The sequence below is a fragment of the Dromiciops gliroides genome, chromosome 2 (genome assembly GCF_019393635.1).
Source record: "Dromiciops gliroides isolate mDroGli1 chromosome 2, mDroGli1.pri, whole genome shotgun sequence".
NCBI classification, from domain to species: domain Eukaryota; kingdom Metazoa; phylum Chordata; class Mammalia; order Microbiotheria; family Microbiotheriidae; genus Dromiciops; species Dromiciops gliroides.
Window position 1 is genome coordinate 214,125,452 of NC_057862.1, and position 19,988 is coordinate 214,145,439.

The window sequence follows — 19,988 nt, forward strand, 5'->3', positions numbered from 1 at the left end:
ATTCATGACTTTCAGGTAGTCCAGTGATTCTTAAATTATCTCTCTTTGCTCCATTTTCCTCACCAGTTGTTTTCGATATGAGATGCCTTACATTTCCATCTTTTGGCTGTTTTAATATTTCTTATTGTCTAATAGAATCATTAACTTCTGCCAGGGGGTCATTATGGTTTTCAGGGAATCTTGTTAACTTGAATAGTGCTTGTACCTCTTGTGCTAAGTTGTTAGTTTTCTAATTCTTTGTAGCTCTCATTCCATTTTCAACTCTTTTGTCTAGCAGTCTCATTTGTTTTAAATTCTTGCATCATTTCTTATTGGAAATTCTAATTGATCTTATGGCAAAGCTGTGTTTTTCTTTGAGTCTTTGCTTGTAGGTGTTGTGAAGTTATTCTCTTCTGGGTTTATGCCTTTGGGCATTCCTAACCTCTTCATCTTTTTGTTTGTTTAGTCATTCACCAGGCAATCCATTGTTTCTGGTGTGACTGAGAGCTCTGACTGATCCTATCTCTTCTAAGAGACATCATTCCCTCCCCTCCCATTTCCTGGGAAGACAGTTTGAAGCCAAGAACGGTTCTGAGTGACTTCAAACTGGATTAGTTTAAGATCAGCTCTGTGTACTTAGAGGAACAAAAGGTTGACAATCTCAAGGGAAATAATAGGGGGAAAAGTAGAAAAGGGAGGGTCTAGAAGTACCAAATTTCCAACTATACTATGAAGTAGTAATCTTTTAAAAAATTGGTACTGGTTAAAAATGAGAGAGCAATCAGTGAAATAGATTAAGTATATTATATTCAGAAGCAAAGAAACGCAGTAACATATAATATTTGATAAACCCAAAAGACCGCCACAAAAACATTTAGGAAAATTGGAAAGCATTTTAACAGAAAATAGATCAACAGTTTTACACTACAAAGATAAGATGAATACGTGATTAGGACAGAAAAAGTGACAAACTTAGGAGTCCAGAAGAAACTTATATTCCAGATCTATAGATTGAGAGAGTTCATGACCTTGAAACAAGGGATGGAGATCACAGAAAGATAAAGTAAACAATTTTGATTATTTAAAATTAAAAGATTTTTCACAAAACCAGTACAGTTAAAATTAAAGGTAACTGAGAAAAATCTTTGCAGTAAATTTCTTTGATAAAGGTTTCATATGTTCAAGCTGTATAAGCAACTGCCTTAAATTTGTAAGATTAATGTTCACTCCCTCGATAGATAAATGATTAAAGAGTATGAACAGGCAGTTCCCAAGGAAAGAAATCTAAGATATTTATAGCCACATTTAAAAAAATGCATCAGATACTAATAATTAAAGAAATTAAGGTTAAAGTAGCTCTGAGTTTCCATCCCATGCCCATCAGATGGACATAGATGATTCCCCAAAAAGGGAAATGACAATTGTTTGAGGAGCTTTGGGGAAACATGGGCACATTAATGCACTGCTGTTGGAGCTTTGAATTGATACAGAGATTCTAGAAATTATCTGGGGACTATTTCCAAAAGGTCATTAAATAGTATATCTTTGATCTAGCGATACCACCTCAGGCTACTATAGGTTTCAAAGAATGAAGAAAAGGATCCATAAGTACCAAAATATTTAAATCAGCTTTTTGTTGTAGTGAACAGGAAACTAAAAGAATGCCCATCTATTAGGGAATGGCTAAACAAATTAGGATATTTGGATGTAGTAGAATACTACTTTTTGTTGTAAGAAATGACAAAAGAGAAACCTGAGATTTATTTGAACTTAAGCAGTGAAGTGAGCAAACTAGCAGAAAAATTACTATACTTAACAACATTATAGAGACAAACCATTTAAAAAGACTTAAAAACTATGATTGATGCAGTGACCAACCATGATTCCAGAGATCTAGTGAATCCTGCTACTCACTTTTAGGCAGAGAGGTAACAGATTGAAGGTGCAGAATTAGAAATATTTTGGATACAGCCAATATAGGAATTTTTTATGCTTGATTGGCAATGTGTACTTGTTTGTAATCACTTTGTTCTTTTTTTTTTTTTCACTCTTCCTTATCCTCCCACCCCCAAATGTCCACTCAGTTTTCAAATCTTGTCAGTTTTTCTCTACAGTGTTTCTGGTATCCATTTCCTTCTCTCCTCAAGAGACAATTCTGCTTTCAGAAGACTAGCATACTTAAGAGTAGAGTATTGGCTACTACTTTTCTAGGCTATTACAATTACCTCTCAACAACTTTTCTTTTTAATTCATTCCTCATATAGCTCCCAAAATAATCTCCTCAAAGTACAGGTCTGACCATAGAACTTTCTTTATAATAATGTTTTGTTTGTGTTAAACTCATTATGGCCTGTTGGCATATAGATAGCATACTTATATTCTCTTCTGCACCATTATTCCCAAGTCGTTTTCCATTATCCACATTGTCATAACTATAACTACAGCTGTCCAGCATACCTATAAACACTTGACATTACATACATCCTGTTGCCTGTGATCTTTAGGGAATTTTTTTTCTATCACATATAGAGACATCTCATTTCATGTAGTAAATGTTGATGGTTTGCAAATTTTACATGCATGTACAGACACACATGTACAAAAGAGGTCTAGGATTTAGTCAGAATATTTCTTATTTCTCACTATTACTTTCAGAATCTCCTTTGGCCCTCATTATTCAACAACTTCTCTTGAACTTCATTCTATTATTTTCTACTCTGAATTCAAATCATGTTGGCTGTTAATGTGCCAGCTCAAAGATCATCTTCTTTCCTTAAAGAATTAAGCATCTGGCTCGTTGTTTACTGTCCTCCCCAACTCTAGCCCTTATTCTGGGTTAGTTCAATATTAGTATTGATGCTCCTTCAAACTATAACTTCTTAATTTTTAAGTAGCCTTAAATCTTGTGACCTACTCTTTCACTTCAGCCACACATAGGGTTGTTCACACCCTAAATCTCACCATTACCAATTTATATTCTACTTCTTAAAAGCTCTGGTATACCTCTAGCAGATTATAACCTATTATTCAATTTCTCCCGGTGCCTCATTCCTAACACCTCCCCCCCCCCCCCCCAGGCAGCTTTCAGTTTCTTTACCCCAAAATACTTTTTTCAGGGCATTATCTCTGTTTTGATTTCACTTTCTGCCCTTCCCAAGCTCAGTCCTTAAGTTAATCAGTTGAAGTCCACACTGCCCTCTACTTTTCAAACTCTCACATTCTTGTCTTGTTGGTGTTTATCTCTTGCCAAATCCCAGCCTTGGATTACTCTTTTTTTTTTTTTTTTTTAAGTGAGGCAATTGGGGTTAAGTGACTTGCCCAGGGTCACACAGCTAGTAAGTGTTAAGGGTCTGTGGTCAGATTTGAACTCAAGTCTTCCTGACTCCAGGACTGGTGCTCTATCCACTGTGCCACCTAGCTGCCCCAAGCTGTAAGAATTAAACCTATCACATAACCCACTCCTTCATTTCAGCCACACACGGGTCACACACTGAATCGCACCATCACCCAGGTGTGTTGCACTTTATTTGTTTTTGCGGGGCAGTGAGGGTTAAGTGACTTACCCAGAGTCACACAGCTAGTAAGTGTCAAGTGTCTGAGGCCGGATTTATACTCAGGTCCTCCTGAATCCAGGGCTGGTGTTTTGTCCACTGTGCCACCCAGCTGCCCCTGTACATTTAAAAGTGGTGGCATATCTCTTGTGACACTCCCCACCACCATCATCCTCTGCTGATTTCTGGCCATCTGGCAAAAAGGACTTACTTCTGTTACTAGTTTTATTTTCAGATAAGCCCTTTTCAGATATTTCCTGGGGTTTTGTGGGAGATCTGGGCTTCTCTATGATCTTTCATGTCACCATTGTTACCAAAATATTGATGCCTTTTGTTTCTTGTTACACTCACCTTCACTGAGTTCTCCCTTGTAACAGGAAAAAAACCCCGATTATGAAAAATAGATCAACAAAATGATGACCCATAGAGCTACCTTTTATGACAAAAATAACATTCTACCTCATTAGTCCACTTACCAAGAAGAGAATGTATTTTTATCACCTCCAGGACCAAGATTTTCATTATAGTTAATCAGAGTTCATCTACCTAGATTTGTTTTCCATTTACATCATTGTATATTTATTGTATATGTTCTCATAGTATTATTTTCTTAGCTATGCAGCAGTTCATACAAACCCTGCTGTGTTTCTTTGGATCACTTGTTCATCTTATAGCATTATGATATGCCATTATATTCATATACTACAGTTTATTTCAGCTATCCCCCAATTTCAGGAGACACTCAGCTTGTTTCCAGTTTTTGCTACCATGAAAAGTGCCGCTGTGAATATTTTGCTAAATGTAGAACTAGCCTTAAAGCCGGAATTCCTCCAAGATCATTGTTTAGTGACTTTTTTCACATAATTGCAGGTTGTTTTTCCAAAATGGTTAAACTACTTTTCACTAATGTGCCTAAATTCAAACTTTTATACCATTCTTTAACAAAGCTGCATCATTCTCTTGAATAGAGAGGTCAGTAAATATCAGAAAGTTGCTGCTTTTTTTTTTTTTTAACAGTCCAGGGAGATAAAGGAAGAAAACAATATATTTGGTTGAATTGATCTCACTCCAAGCTGCTTTAAAAAACTTTAGTACAAGGTGTTGAAAATAGTTGCTACCATCTATCTATGCACTAAAAAATAGAATTGGGTCTTATTCTTGGTGGTTAGTCTGTAACTTTACCCATTTTGACTCCATTCCTTTATTTTGTATATTTTGTAATTTGTCATTTATGATAAACCTGATCAGTTAATTATTTGTTCAAGAAGATGATTACTTAATATATTCTTCCTTTTGTCTTTCAAGGACACTTTGATCGTGTGGTCTGAAGCAGAAAATTATGACTTGGCCCTTAGCTTTCAAGAAAAAGCTGGATGTGACGAAATATGGGAAAAAATATGTCAGGTAAGTTTTTAAATGGACAATTTTAGTTAAATTTGCCTTCCTACTTTATTTAGTAGTACAGCTCCAGGAACTGGAGTTGACAGAAGGTGGAGTTGAAACATTCAGATACCTAAGCAAATTAGAGAGAGTGGTATACACTGAAAATATCCAGTTGGTTATGTTCAGCACTTAAGCTTAGGGAAAATCACTTTGGCAACTGTGTGCTGTGCAACAAGGGAGAATGAGAAATCAAGGTTAACACCAAACCTGGTGTTTAACCTTGTAGCCTGGGAGACCTGAAGAGAGTAGGGTTTGAGGAGAAAGGTGATAAGTTCAGTTTGATTTCTAGGACATCGGGTTTGTAATGTCTAGTAAGGAATTGGTGATGTGGGACTAAAGCTAAGAGGGGAGAGACTGAGGCTTAACTATATAGAGATTGATCTGTGTGTCATCTGAGCAAATATAGAGAAAAGAAGGCCTAAGGCAGAACTTCAGAACACACACAATTGGGAGGAGGTGATAATGCCAGTAAAGGAGAGAAAGATGGAGTAGTTTATGGGTAGGAGAAGAATCTAGAGAGATTAGCATCAGGAAGCCAGAGAGAAGAAAAAGACCCTGCCAAAGAGAGGGCCGCCTCTTCATTAGAGACTGGTGAATAGGAGGAGGGAAGGAATGACAATGTCAAGGGCTTGTAAGATGAAGAGAAAGGAGAAGAGGGAACTTTTGTTGAATGGCATCATTTTGCTTAGTAAGGTAAGAGGTAAGGTCCTCATCTGAAAGGAAAAGTGGATGGAAGCCTAGAAGAGGGGAAAAAAGTTTAATATAGCTTTTGGGGAAACTAGATGGGGAATCAGTTAGAGAGGAAAAACAGTACAGCCTTGCTCTAGTGGGAGCCTCATTGAAATTGGACAACACAGATTTATGATGCACCCAGTCAATATGACTTGTGAAACTTCCTTCATTTCTGTGACTAGCAGTGTAAGGGAAAGGTATGTAAGGAATTAATTGTGATTTCCATGACCCCATCTTTGCTTCATTATGGTCAGATTGAAAAGATGTAATCTGGAAAAGCCTAAGAGAAGATGGGTGTATACTTGAGATTATGGAACAAACAAAAGGAACTCTGATTAGATTTGTCATGTTTATAAGGTGGGACTGAATAACACAAAGAACATTTATTGAGTCAAAGTATCCAACTAAAGTACCTAAACCCCACCTGGGAGTTCCACCACACCCACATGGGCCTGGCCAAATTATAATGGGGACAGCCCAGGAGGTATGTTGAACTAATTGGAGACTCAGCAGGGCTAAGAACCTCCCTTCCGGTGGGGGAGGGAGGAGGGAGAAAGAGAGACAGAGAGGAGTTGGTGTGTGGTGGACCTTCGGAGGGAACCAGGAGAGACTTCACAGCTGATCCTCTGGGGAACTGCAGATTCCAGGTGGTGCTGAGTTTGTGTTGTTGAGGCAAGGCTAGCTCTTTAGGCTAGCTGGGCTGGAGGCGAGTTTGGGGTTTGAGTCAGTTTTTGTAGCTGAGGAGGCAGAGCTTGTTCTAGGTGCCCTAGTGATTTAGATTCTAATCATCTGGGAAGTGGGTCAGATCATTCCCTTCCCCTATTCCCTTTCTCATTGTCCCTGGCTCTATTAACTTCACTTATGTTTAAAACCCAATTTGTTTGTTGAAAAGAGGTCTATCATTATTTCCTGAACCCCAATATTACAGCGAGCCGCCCAATTAACTCTTTCCCATACTAAATTTAGCCCATACAGGTGGTAGGAGTAACCCAAGGCTGTGGTTTGGTAAAAGATGAGTGGTCATAGGACAAGAGAGTGAGATCGAAAAGACAGGAGACAGTATAAAGTTAAAATGACTAACTCTAGGGGCAGGATTCAAGAAGTGAGGAAAGATAAGTCAGAATTGGGGTTATGGCCTGAGAAAGAATGAAGAAACAGGGAAGGAACTGGAGGTCTTAATGAGGATGAAGAAGAGGTTTTAGGGAGGGCTGAGGAATAGAGAGACATGGAAAGAGCATTAAGATGTACAAAGCTTTTTTATGTACTCATTTGTTCCTCACAACAGCCCTACTTTAAAGAATCATAGGTACTTTAATCCCCATTTCACAGATTAGGAAACCAAGGCACAGAGAGAGCACATCAAATAGTAAGCATGGGTCAAAGGCAGGAACCAAATCCTTATCTCTCCTGACATTAATAGTGGGACAGGTAGAGTTATAGATGTTGAATTTTGTATCTTTCTCTGTGGCTGGTTTCTGAAAGCATGTCTTAGACTATTCATTTGATCGTGCAGTGGAATTTATTAAGGGGATTAAACTGAGGATTTTCCTGAGCTGTACACTCCATAGAATGGGAGGTGGAATTAGGTGTTCAGTAAGCAGTTCTTTGATCAGTATGCTGGTTGACCCTATTCAAAGGCAGTGATTGGAAAACTATCTCTAGAACTAATTAGGCAATGTAGAAGTAGTGCAGGACCCAGAGACAAGAGAAATTTATGTGGAAGGTTGTGAGCTCCGTGAAGATCCCCATAAAGAGACCATTAGTGCCAGCAATTCCCATTATGTGACCTCTTTCTTTTATTAGAATATGAGCTCCTTTGTATCCCCAGGGCTTAGTACAGTACCTGGCATAAAGTAAGCACTTAATAAATACTTGTGAGTGATTGTGGTTGATTTTTCAAAGTGTCACTCTTATTTCCCCTGGAGATCCTGGTACACTAACCAGGCATTGCATGTGGAACACCCAGCATTTGACTGAGCTAGCTCCATTTCAGTTGGTTCACTACAGAGATTTTCTTAGGAGTAATAAGAATCAAGGTATATGTTTAAGTCAGGGATAGATAATAATTGGGTGGCATATTATTTCCTGCATCCTAACCAATAACAATAGCTGTTTCCATGTCCTTTTATATATTTTTATGTACTCTTCTGCAAATATCTGATATGCTACTCAAATAAAAACATTCCATACAGTGATCATATAGCTCTAATTAGAATCGTATTAAACGCCAACAAGATTTGCCAACCATTTGGATATAGATTAGGAAGTGTCGAGTCATGGATGTCTCCACCTGGGAAAATGGAACAGTAGTGGTGAGGGAAGAATAAGGATTCACAGTATTTTCCTACAGGGAGTATTGTGGACAGTGAAAATTGACATTTAAAAATTCATGGAAAGATAGTTTAGGAAAGTTAGATTTATATATCAAGAAAGTAGAATACAACAGGAAAAAATTTCAATTTATTTTCAGTGTTGTTTTTTTAAATTTCGAGTTCCAGATTCTCTCCCTCCTTCTTGTCCCTCCCCCAACCATCAGTATACCAGTTATACATGTGAAGTCACACAAAATATATTTCAATATTAGCCATGTTGCAAAAGGCAGGGAGGGACAAGAAAAACAAAGTGAAAAAAGTGTGGTTCAATCTGTACTCAAAAAGTTCATTACTTCTCTGGAGGTGAGTGGATAGTATTTTTCATCATGAGTCATTTGGATCATTGTCTTGAACAGAGTAGCTAACTCTTTCACAGTTGATCATTACAAAGTCTTCCCAGGTTTTTCTGAAGCCATCCACCTCATAATTTTTTATAGTATAATAGTTCTCTACAATCATACTACAACTTGTTCAGTCATTCCCCAGTTGATGGACATTCCCTCAACCATAAAACCACCATAAAAATAAGTGCTGTAAATATCTTTGTATATATAAGCCCTTTCCCCTTTTCTTTTCATCTCTGGGATCTTAGTAGTGGTATTGCTGAGTCAAAGGGTATGCAGTTTTTCTAGCCCTTTGGACATAGTTTCAAATTGTTCTCCAAAATGATTGAACCACTCCAGAACTCTACCAATAGCGCATCAGTGTATCAGTTTTTCCACATCCTTTCCATCATTTATCATTTTCCTTTTCTGTCATGTTATAGTCTGATAAGTGTTGAGGTAGTACCTCAAAAGTTTTCATTTGCATTTCTCTAACCAATAGTGATTTAGGGCATTTTTTCATGAAACTTGATAGCTTTGATTTCTTATGCAAACTACCTGTTCATATATCCCTTGACCATTTATCAATTGGGGAATGACTCTTATTTTTATAAATTTGGCTCAGTTCTCTATATGTTTGAGAAATGAGGCCTTTATCAGAGTACCTGCCTGGCTTTAAAATTTTCCTCCTGATTTCCTACTTTTCTTGTCGTTTTTGTTGCATTGGTTTTTGTTTTTGTAAAAGCTTTTTAATTTCATGTAATTAGAATTATCCATTTTACTTCCTGGGATCCTCTCTCTCTTGTTTGGTCACAAATTTTAGTCTGTTGTAGCTGCCAAATTGTTGTAGCTGTCAAATGATGATTTCTTGCCCCCCAAACTGAGATCTTTAGGTTTATATCAAATATTAGATTACTATGGTCACTTACTACTATGTATTGTATATATAATTAATTTCACTGATCCACTGCTCTATTTCTTGGCCAGTACCAATTGTTTTGGTAATTGTCACTTTGTACTTCTTCCTTTGTTTATTTTTTTTATTCCTTTGATACTGTTGACCTTTTGTTCTTTCATATGAACTTTGTTGTTTTTTTCTAGCTCTATAAAATAATTCTTTGGTTCTTTGATATGGCACTGAATAAGTAAATTTAATTGAGGTAGAATTGTCGGTTTTATTATATTGCATTGGCCTACCCATAACCAGTTAATATTTCTCCAGTTGTTTAGATCCTTATTTATTTGTGTGAAATGTGTTTTACGATTGTCTTCATATAGTCTTTGGGTTTGTCTTGGCAAGTAGACTCCCCAAGTATTTTATGTCTGCGGTTATTTGAAGTGAAATTTCTCTTTCTACTTCTTCCTGCTGAGAATGGAAAAAATTAGGAGTTGTTTCATGGTTCAATTTAGTTTGGAGACAAATTTAAAATTACAGTCATTAATTTCTTCCTGAGAAAAAATACCTCTTGTAAAAGTCTAAGAATGTGTTTTATCATTTTTGAGGTCTGTTCTAGAGCATAATTTTAAATCACCAGCTATAATTAGATATACTTCATAGAATTCTTTCTTCTTAACAGGTTCAAGGAAAAGACCCTTCTGTGGATATTACTCAGGATCTTGTGGATGAATCTGAAGAGGAACGTTTTGATGATATGTCATCACCAGGTTTGGAATTGCCATCTTGTGAATTAAGTCGACTTGAGGAAATTGCTGAACTTGTGGCATCTTCTTTACCTTCCCCCCTTCGTCGTGAAAAACTCGCACTAGCACTGGAAAATGAGGGCTATATTAAAAAGCTCTTGGAACTTTTTCATGTGTGTGAGGACTTGGAAAATATTGAAGGACTACACCACTTATATGAAATTATCAAGGGAATCTTCCTCTTGAATCGAACTGCACTTTTTGAAGTTATGTTTTCTGAGGAATGTATAATGGACGTAATTGGCTGCCTAGAATATGATCCTTCTCTATCACAGCCACGGAAACACAGGGAATTTCTTACGAAAACAGCCAAATTTAAAGAGGTGATTCCTATATCAGATCCTGAGCTAAAGCAGAAAATTCATCAAACATACAGAGTTCAGTATATTCAAGATATGGTTCTACCCACCCCTTCAGTTTTTGAGGAAAATATGTTATCAACTCTTCACTCCTTCATCTTTTTTAATAAAGTGGAAATTGTTGGTATGTTGCAGGTGAGTCAGATAAAAATTGTAATGGGTTAACTTTGTCTACTTTTCATTGGATGCAAGACAGAATTTATTTGTTTTAAAAGAAAACTTGAAAAGATGCTCTTTTTAATTGGAGCTTTTTATTAATTGGCTCTTAGCTTCAGTGGGAAAATGCATTATAGCCCCCTAGTTTTTGATATTTTACATTTTGAACAGTTGTAACCCTAATTATAAGGAATAGTTGAATTTCCTTAAGTTTGACTATACTTCTAAAATGGTGGCATATCACTGTAGAACAGAAATTATTAATACTTTGTGCATTTTTGGTTAGTTGACCATTTTGAACTGGGTCCCATAAGTGTTAAACTCAACATGTCCAAAACAGAACTCATTGTCTTTGCCCCAAAGCCCTCTCCTTCTTCTGAACTTTTGTATTACTATTGAGAGTACCACCTCAGTGCCATCTTGACTCTTCTTTCTTGTTCACTTCTCAGATTCAGTCAGTTGCTAAATCTTGTAAATCCTTTCTCTACAACTTCTTTCACTTATGTCCCTTCTCTTCACTCAAACACTACCACCCTAATTCAGGCCCACACCACCTTGTCTTGGACTGTTGTGATAGCTTCTTTAATTTGATCTCCATGCCTCAGGTCTTTTCCTACTCCATTCTGTCCTTTACTTAGCTACCAAATTGATTTTCTGAAAGTGTAAGTCTTGACTATGTCACCCCTCTACTACTCAGTAAAGTCCAGTGACTTATCTCCAGAATCAAATATAAAGTCCTTTCACTGACATTTAAAGCTCTTCACAACCTGACCCCTTTCTAGGTTTCCTAACTTTTCACATTCTTCTCCTCTCCACATACTCTATGAACCATTCATACTAGCCCTCTCGCTGTTTCTCACAAAGAACATTCTGTCTTCATTCTCTATACCTTTTTATTGCCTATTCCCCATACCTGGAATGCTTTATTTTTCAACCTCCAGCTCTAAGAATTCATGGCTTTCTTTAGGACTCAGCTCAAGTACCACCTTCAGGAGGCCTTTCCCAACTGCCAGAACTCTCTCTTAAGATTAACTTCTAAAAAATGTATGGGGCAGCTAGGTGGCACAGTGAATAGAGCACCAGCCTTGGAATCAGGAGGACCTGAGTTCAAATCTGGCCTCAGACACTTGCCACTTACTAGCTGTGTGACCCGGGGCAAGTCACTTAACCCCAATTGCCTCACCAAAAAAAACAAACAAACAAAAAGAAAAAAATGTAGGGGCGGCTAGGTGGCACAGTGGATAGAGCACTGGCCCTGGAGTCAGGAATACCTGAGTTCAAAAATCCGGCCTCAGACACTTAACACTTACTAGCTGTGTGACCCTGGGCAAGTCACTTAACCCCAATTGCCTCACCAAAAAAAAAAAAAAAAAAAAAAAAAAAAAAAAAAAGATTAACTTCTATGTACTCTGTATTTATCTTGTGCGTTTTGATTAATGTATATTGTCTTCATTAGAATGTAAGATTCTTAAAGACAAGGACCTTTTTTGCTTTTTCTTTGTTTCCTCAGTGCTTAGCACATTTTTGGGCACATAGTAAATGCTTAATGCCTATCAATTGATTGATTAAGCTGTATATATGGCTTATAGGATTTCTGGATCAATGTTCGAATATTTTCTTCCTTTTAGAATAATGCGAAATTGTTTTCCAGAATAGCTGGACCAATGAATAACTATACTGATAATGTATCAGTTTGCATATCTTCCTATAGCTCCTTTAGTAGTGACCTTTTTCTTCTTTGCTGGGTGAGGTAAAATCTCAGAGTTGGTTTTATGAGTATTTCTTTTATTAGCCATTTTGATCAGCCTTTCATGTGGCTAATAGTTTCCAGCTCCCCTTTTGAGAACCATTTATGTCCTTTGACTTGGACCTATCCATTGAAGAAGGTTTCAGTATTTTTACACACACATGTGTGTATGTGTATATGTATTTTGTATGTCTGTATATGTGTGTGCATGCATGCATGTTTGTGCTCATTTCCAATATATCTTGGATATTACTCATCAGATTAGTTGTCCTGTGGGCATCTCCCCTACAAAAAAAAGACCACACATAAAAACAAAAAAACCCTAACTTTTCAGCCCTTCTCCCGAGTTTCCATTTCACATTGCTTTGCTTTTGTGTGTGCAAAATATTTCCACATTATCGATTTTATTTTTGTGATCTCTGTTCTTTGGTGAAGAATTTACTTCCTAGCCATAGTCATAAAAGAATTTTCTTCCAGCTTTTTATGATATGGCCTAAACTGCTTTCTACTTTTCTCAGTAGTTTTTGACCAAAGAAAGAAAAAGAATTTGCTCTAATGGCCTTTTTTTCCTGTGTTTATCCTTCTTGACCTCTTTGTAGCATTTGAACAGTGTTCATCATTTTCCAGATACTCCCTCCTGTCTAGGTTTTTGTGACACTACTCTCTTGTTTTTCCTCCTCCCTTTCTGACCATTCTTTTTTTGTTTGTTTTGTTTTTGTTTCTGTTTGTTTGTTTTTGCATTTTTGTTTTTGCAGGGCAATGAGAGTTAAGTGACTTGCCCAGGGTCACACAGCTAGTGAGTGTCAAGTGTCTGAGGCCGGATTTGAACTCGGGTACTTCTGAATCCAGGGCTGGTACTTTATCCACTGCACCACCTAGCTGCCCCTTCTGACCATTCTGAATATCCTTTGCTGGATTTTCTTCTAAATTTCATTCATTAACCATGAGTGTCTCTGTTGGGCCCTTTTCTCTGTCCCCCTATCCTATTTTACTTGGCAATCCCATCGGTTCTTATGATTAGCATGTCTATACCAATGATTCTTAGATCTATTTATCCAGCACTAACATCTCTTCTGACCTCCATTATTTTTGTATCTTCTACCTATTGGACATATCAGATTAGATGTTTCATAGACCTCTTAAACTCAGCTTGTCCAAAACATAACCCATTATCTTTCCCACCATATTCCCCTCTGCTACCTTATTACTTTAAAGGCCATCACCAACCTCCCAGTTACCCAGGCTTAAAACTTGGTTGTCATCCTTAGTTCCTTACTTATACTCACCCCACAAATCCAGTCTGTCACCAAATCTTAAAGTTCCTGCCTTTGCAAAGTATATATGTCCTCTTCTAACATAGTCACTACCCTGATATAGGCACTCAGTTCCTCACTATTGGTATTACTGCTATAGTTTTCTGATTAGTCTCCCTGCCTCTCAAGCATTTTCCCACTTTAGTCCATCTTATCAGTTGCCAGAGTGATTTTCCTAACACAAAATTCTGACCATTTCTTTCCCTCCCCACCTTCCTCCTTCCTCCTTCCCTCCCTCCCTCTGTCCCTGTTCTTACCAGGATCAAATATAAAGCCTTTTATTATTTTTAATAACATGACCCCTTATTATCTTCCAATCTTCTTGTACTTTATGCACCTTGCATATTCTTGTGATACACCACCACTAGCCTTTTTACTGTTCTTGCTCAGAACATTCCATTTTCTAACTTCATGCTTTCTCCAGGCTGTCTTCTATTCCTGGATACTCTCCTTTCTTACATCTACCTCGTGGCTCCCTGGCTTTTTTTAAAAACAACTCAAATCCTGGTTCTATAAGAAGCCTTTCCTAGTCCAACATGAATTCACCCCTCACTGTTAGTACCTACCCTCTAATTATGTCTCATTTACTATATGAACATGCATTGTAGTTTACAATGTCTTCCCCTGGAGACTAAATTCCTTGAGGACAAGGACTCTTTCTTTGCTTCTCTTTGTATCCCCTGCCATTAGTCTAGTGCCCTAGTTCTTCACATCCTGGCCCCTTAATTTAAGTAAGCACTTAAATGCTTTTTGTTTGATGGTTGGTGATGATATTTGGCCATTTAGATAATTTTGTAGCATTGTGGAAACTAGTTCTGTCCTGATTTTCTAAAAACAGTATGTCTAAATTTATTGAAGTAAATGAAAAATGCATCTGAAATACAATTTTCTAAAATACAATTTTTTTGGCAAGGCAGTGGGGGTTGAGTGACTTGCCCAGGATCACACAGCTAGTATGTGTCAAGTGTCTGAGGCCAGATTTGAACTCAAGTCCTCCCGAATCTAGGGCTGGTGCTTTATCCACTTCAACACCCAGCTGCCTCAAGGCATTAGATCTTTTTTTTTTTTTTTTTTTTTGGTGAGGCAATTGGGGTCAAGTGACTTGCCCAGGGTCACACAGCTAGTAAGTGTTAAGTGTCTGAGGCCAGATTTGAACTCAGGTCCTTCTGAATCCAGAGCTGGTGCTCTATCCACTGTGCCAACTAGCTGCCCCAAGGCATTAAATCTTAACAGTGGTATGCATATGACAGAATCTCAAGAGCTGGAAGAGACCTCAGAAGTCATGTAGTCCAGCCCATACCTGAACAAAAAATTCCTTCTACAGCTTAACAGAAAGTTATCAATCCAGCCTTTGTTTGGAAACTTCTGTTGAGGAATAACCCAATACCTTCCAGGCAACCAATTTTACCTTTGGATAACTCAAGATTTTTCTGAGAAAACCTTTTCCTTATTTCATTGTTCCTACTGCCTTCTGAAGCCAAGTAGAATAAATCTAATCCCCTTTTACTTTACAGCCCTTCCAGTACTTAGATATCACGCCTAGCTACATCTTCTCCAAGCTAAATATCCCTCATTCCTTCAGTTGATCCTTTTATGGCATGTTCTTGAAATCCTTTACCCTGGTAACTTTCTTCTGGACGTTTGCCAGTTTATCAATACTTTTGTGAAATGTGGCATCCAAAACTAAACACAGTATTCTTGGTGGCTTCAAGGGCAGAGTAAAGCATGACTGTCATCTTCCTAGTCCTGGACACAGTGCCCCTCTTAATATATCTGACAGTTAAATTATCTTTCTTGTCTGACACATTACACTGCTGGCTTCTATTAAGATTGCAATTCTAGAACTTCTAAAGCTTTTCCAGATGAACTGCTATGTTTTCTTCACCCTTGTATTGATTTTTTTAAACTGGTGTTAAAGATCTTATCAGGGGGGCAGCTAGGTGGCGCAGTGGATAAAGCACTGGCCCTGGATTCAGGAGCTCCTGAGTTCAAATCCAGCCTCAGACACTTGACACTTACTAGCTGTGTGACCCTGGGCAAGTCACTTGACCCCCATTGCCCCGCAAAAAAAAAAAAAAAGATCTTATCAGTATTAAATTTCATCTTTTATTGATTGATGTTGAATTGTGCTGCCTAGCTCTCAGAAGAGAGCTGATGAACTAGATATGCAAAATGAAACATATATTCTCAGATACAGCCAATGTGTAGGTTTGTTTTGCTTGAGTACTAAAGAAAACAGAGCTTTAATGTTTGAGGATGGGGTATTTATGGAAGGAATTGAGGGGGCAGTGATAGTGAAGCCCAAAAAAGTGTCAATGAAACATTTTAAAAATACACAGACAAAAGCATAAGGAAGTTCAAAAGGGTATTCTCGATAAGTAGAGCAATGTTGGAACTACTGTGTTATATATACTTTTTATAAAAAAAAGAGTATGTAATAGTTTGTGCTATATACAATCCTCCTTTTCAGGTTTTTTTGTTGTTGTTGTTCAGTATTTTATTATTTTCCAGTTACATATAAGGATCACTTTCAACATTTTTTTTCATAGGATTTTCAGTTCCAAATTTTTTTCCTTCCCTCCCTCCTCCCCAGAACAGAAAGCAATCTAATATAGGTTATATATGTGGGATCAATCACATTAAACATATTTCTGCATTAGTCATATTGTGACAGAAGAGTCAGAGCACAAGGGAAATAGCACACAAAAAGAATTAAAAAAAAAAAAACAACAGCCCAAAAGTAGAAACATTCCTAAACCACAGTTCTTTTTTTCTGGATGTTGAGAACATTTTCTGTTACGAAGTTCTTTGAAATTGTTTTGGACCATTGCATTGCTAAAAAGAGCCAAGTCTGTCACCATTGTTCATCATACAATGCTGCTGTTACTGTATACAGTGTTCTCCTGGTTCTGCTCCTCTCAGTCAGCATCAGTTCATGTAACTCCCCCTGCTCATCATTATGTTTCACATTGATTTTTTTTAAAACTTTTGTGTTCTAAATTTTCTTCTTCCCTTCCTATGAAATCCAGCAACTCAGTATAAGTCATACATGTACGGTTATGCAAAACATCTTCTCATTAGTCAGGTTGTGAAAGAAAATAGACAATACCTTTAGAAAGTGGAGCTAACAAATAAAATTATACTTCAGTCTGTATTCAGATACCATCAGTTCTGTCTCTGATGGTTTGCATATTTCATACATCCTTCTGATAGCATCTTGCTCATCATTTCTTTCAGGGTTACTGTTGTTAACGGTATTACCCTACATTTTAATCCCTCCCCATGATATTTACTCTATTATCTATCTTCCTTCATCCTGTCCATCCTTAAAAGTGTTCTGCTTCTTATTGCCCCCTCCCCAATCTGCTCTTCCTTCTATTGCCTTTCCCCCTCCCCCTTATTCCCTTCCCCTCCCACTTTCCCACAGGGAAAGATATAATACTATCCCCTCTTGAGTGTGTAAATTATTCCCTCTTTGAGCCAATTCTGATGAGAGTTAGGTTCACTCACTCCCCTGCTCCTTCCCTATCTTCCCCTCTACTCCATAAGCTTTTTCCTATATCTTTTATGTGAACTATCCACCTCTCCCTTTCGCTTTCTTCCAGTGCATTCCTCTTACCCCTTAACTTTATTTTGAAGATGTCATCATGGGTCAGCTAGGTGACACAGTGGACAAAGCACCAGCCCTGGACCCAGGAGGCCCTGAGCCCACATCTGTCCCCAGACATAAGCCACCCCACCCTGCCTGCTCCACAAAAAACAAGGATAAACAAAAAAAAATAATTCTTTACAGATATCATCCCTTCATATTCAATTCACATCTGTGCCCTCTAAGTATATTCCTTGCAGCTGCCTTAATACTAAGAAAGATCTTGTGAGTTAGGACTATTATCTTCCCATGTAGGAATGTAAACAGTTTAATCTTTTAATATCCCTCATAATTTCTTTTTCCTATTTACCTTTTTATGCTTCTCTAGGGTCCTGTATTTGAAAGTCAAATTTTCTATTCAGTTCGGGTCTTTTCATCACAAATGCCTGAAAGTCCTCTTTTTCATTGAAGTCCCATTTTTTCCCCCGAAAGATTATACTCAGTTTTGCTGGGTACGTGCTTTTCTGGTTTTTATATAAGGAAATATTCATGTTTGTTGGTCATAATAGTAAAAAAGGAAAGAAATTTTCACGTTACTAATTTAGGTCAACTTTTTAGCTTGTTGAGACCCTTTTTTTTTTTTTAATAATCCTATCATTCTGTGTTAGCTATCCTCTTAGTTTTGTCACCTGAAAAACTTGATGCGTTTGCCATCTGTGCACTTATCCTTGTAGTGTTTGATAAAAATATTTTATAGCTAGTAACAGTAGTTCTGCAATATGCCTTCTTGAATTTTAATTTAGTTGAACTAATATATTGGGAAAGGGAGGTTACTTACCCAGAAAATGATTAAAAGAACATGATGACTATGTTAAAATACAACTCTTTTAGCTAGAGATTTAAAGAAGTCATGTTCTTAGGTGAAATTAGCATTTTGTTATATTCCCCTACCATCCTTTTCAACAGTAGTAATTTATATTTTCCATGATAAACTTATATTGTAGCTATTTAAGATTATATTTTAAACATTAATTTTTAATGGTCATCATTTGGTATTATAGGAAGATGAAAAGTTTTTGACAGATTTGTTCGCACAACTAACAGATGAAGCAACAGATGAAGAAAAAAGACAAGAATTGGTAAGAAATTATGTGTTATGAAAATACTGTAAGACAATTAACATTCAGCTGTTTTATTCACTAATATTTTTCTTAATTTCAGGTTAACTTTCTTAAAGAGTTCTGTGCATTTTCCCAAACATTACAACCCCAAAACAGAGATGCTTTTTTTAAGACGTTGTCAAGTATGGGCATTCTACCAGCTCTAGAAGTCATCCTTGTAAGTTTAATTCATTTTCTCTATTCCTAAATTGTTATAAATGGGAGCCATGTTTTTTAATGTGTCAATTCTACTAAAACCTTTTAAACTGGATTTATGGAGTGATCATGTGGGGAGCTCCAAGAGGTTACTACCTTTCCTCTGCCCTTAAACTGGATTTATGAAGAGCTTTTAACTTTTATTTGAATTAGATATTTGAATATGTCTCTGTGGATAATATATTGAATCCATTTACTTAATTTGAACTGTCAGAGCATCTATTAAGCACTTACTATTTGCTAGATACTGTGATGAGCTCTGGCAATACAAAAACAAAATTGTCCCCAGTCTCAAGAAATTTATATTCTAATAGGGAAGAGAGCACACAAAAGGGTGCAGAGATAGCCATATATGGAATGAAGCTGGTAGGGAGGTGGAAAAGACCAAAGAGTCAGCTGGAAGTAAAGTGCAGGGCTCCAGGCATCACTGAGCAAGCCTGAGGGCAGAGTCATCTTTAAGTAGGCAGCAGGGCAAACCTGTGGGGCAGTAGAGCAGACTGGAAAGAGAGAGAGAAATGAAGAAGTATCTGAAAGCAAAAGTATCAACTGGACAAAATTCTACTACTATTCATTATTGGGTATTTGGGGCAAAAATTCTTGACTTTTGCTAAATTTACACTTAGATTCAAAAATCTATTAATGATTTTTTTAAGTAGTAAATTTCATTTCAGACCCTGAAATCTAGTGTAAGCTAAGATTTTAAAATTGAAAGACAGACATTAGAAAAAGAATGCCCAAAATATGTATGTCTCCCATGCTCCATATATTTTTTAGAAAAAGAAAAGTACTTTTTAATCTACAGGGTATGGATGATGCACAGGTGCGAAGTGCTGCTACTGATATATTCTCATACTTGGTTGAATATAATCCATCCATGGTACGAGAGTTTGTCATGCAGGAGGCACAACAGAACGATGATGTAAGTAAGAAGTTAACAGAGCAAAAAATAACCAACAAGGTAAATATTATTTGCACTAGTAAATATTTCTTAAAGATTTAAGTACTGGATATTTTTAAATGGGAAAGAGAAAAGAGTATACCTAACCCCAGTGGTAAAAGGGATCAAATATTCTTTTATTCTTCTACGGATTTAATACTTTTCTTTGGGGTTCATTAGTTGTTCATTCATGTTGACATTTTTTAAATCCTAAGAATCAGGTTTATTTCTTGCTCTGCCATTTACTTGCTTTCTTGCCTTGTCCATATAATTTAATCAGTTTTTAATTCTGCTTATGAAGATTATTTAATAACTTGACAAGGAAAAAAACTTTTTCCAGGAATATATTCCTAAAATAATTTATAAAATTTCAAAAGGAAGCATTTTAAAATTTTAATGGCATTTCTGAT

General features: G+C 36.9%; 1 protein-coding gene across 2 annotated transcripts in view; it reads left to right on the plus strand.

Annotated features, from left to right (window-relative positions):
* The window catches only part of PPP4R3A (protein phosphatase 4 regulatory subunit 3A), a 68,183-nt gene that overhangs the window by 31,601 nt on the left and 16,594 nt on the right, over window positions 1-19,988 (plus strand). Inside the window, exons 3-7 of one of the 2 annotated variants that reach the window (XM_043983984.1) lie at window positions 4,836-4,934; window positions 9,978-10,595; window positions 18,327-18,404; window positions 18,487-18,603; window positions 19,444-19,599. In XM_043983984.1, the coding sequence (XP_043839919.1) occupies window positions 4,836-4,934; window positions 9,978-10,595; window positions 18,327-18,404; window positions 18,487-18,603; window positions 19,444-19,599 (1,068 nt within the window). The remainder of the gene's footprint in view (window positions 1-4,835; window positions 4,935-9,977; window positions 10,596-18,326; window positions 18,405-18,486; window positions 18,604-19,443; window positions 19,600-19,988) is intronic. The other variant, XM_043983985.1, reaches the window with a different exon arrangement.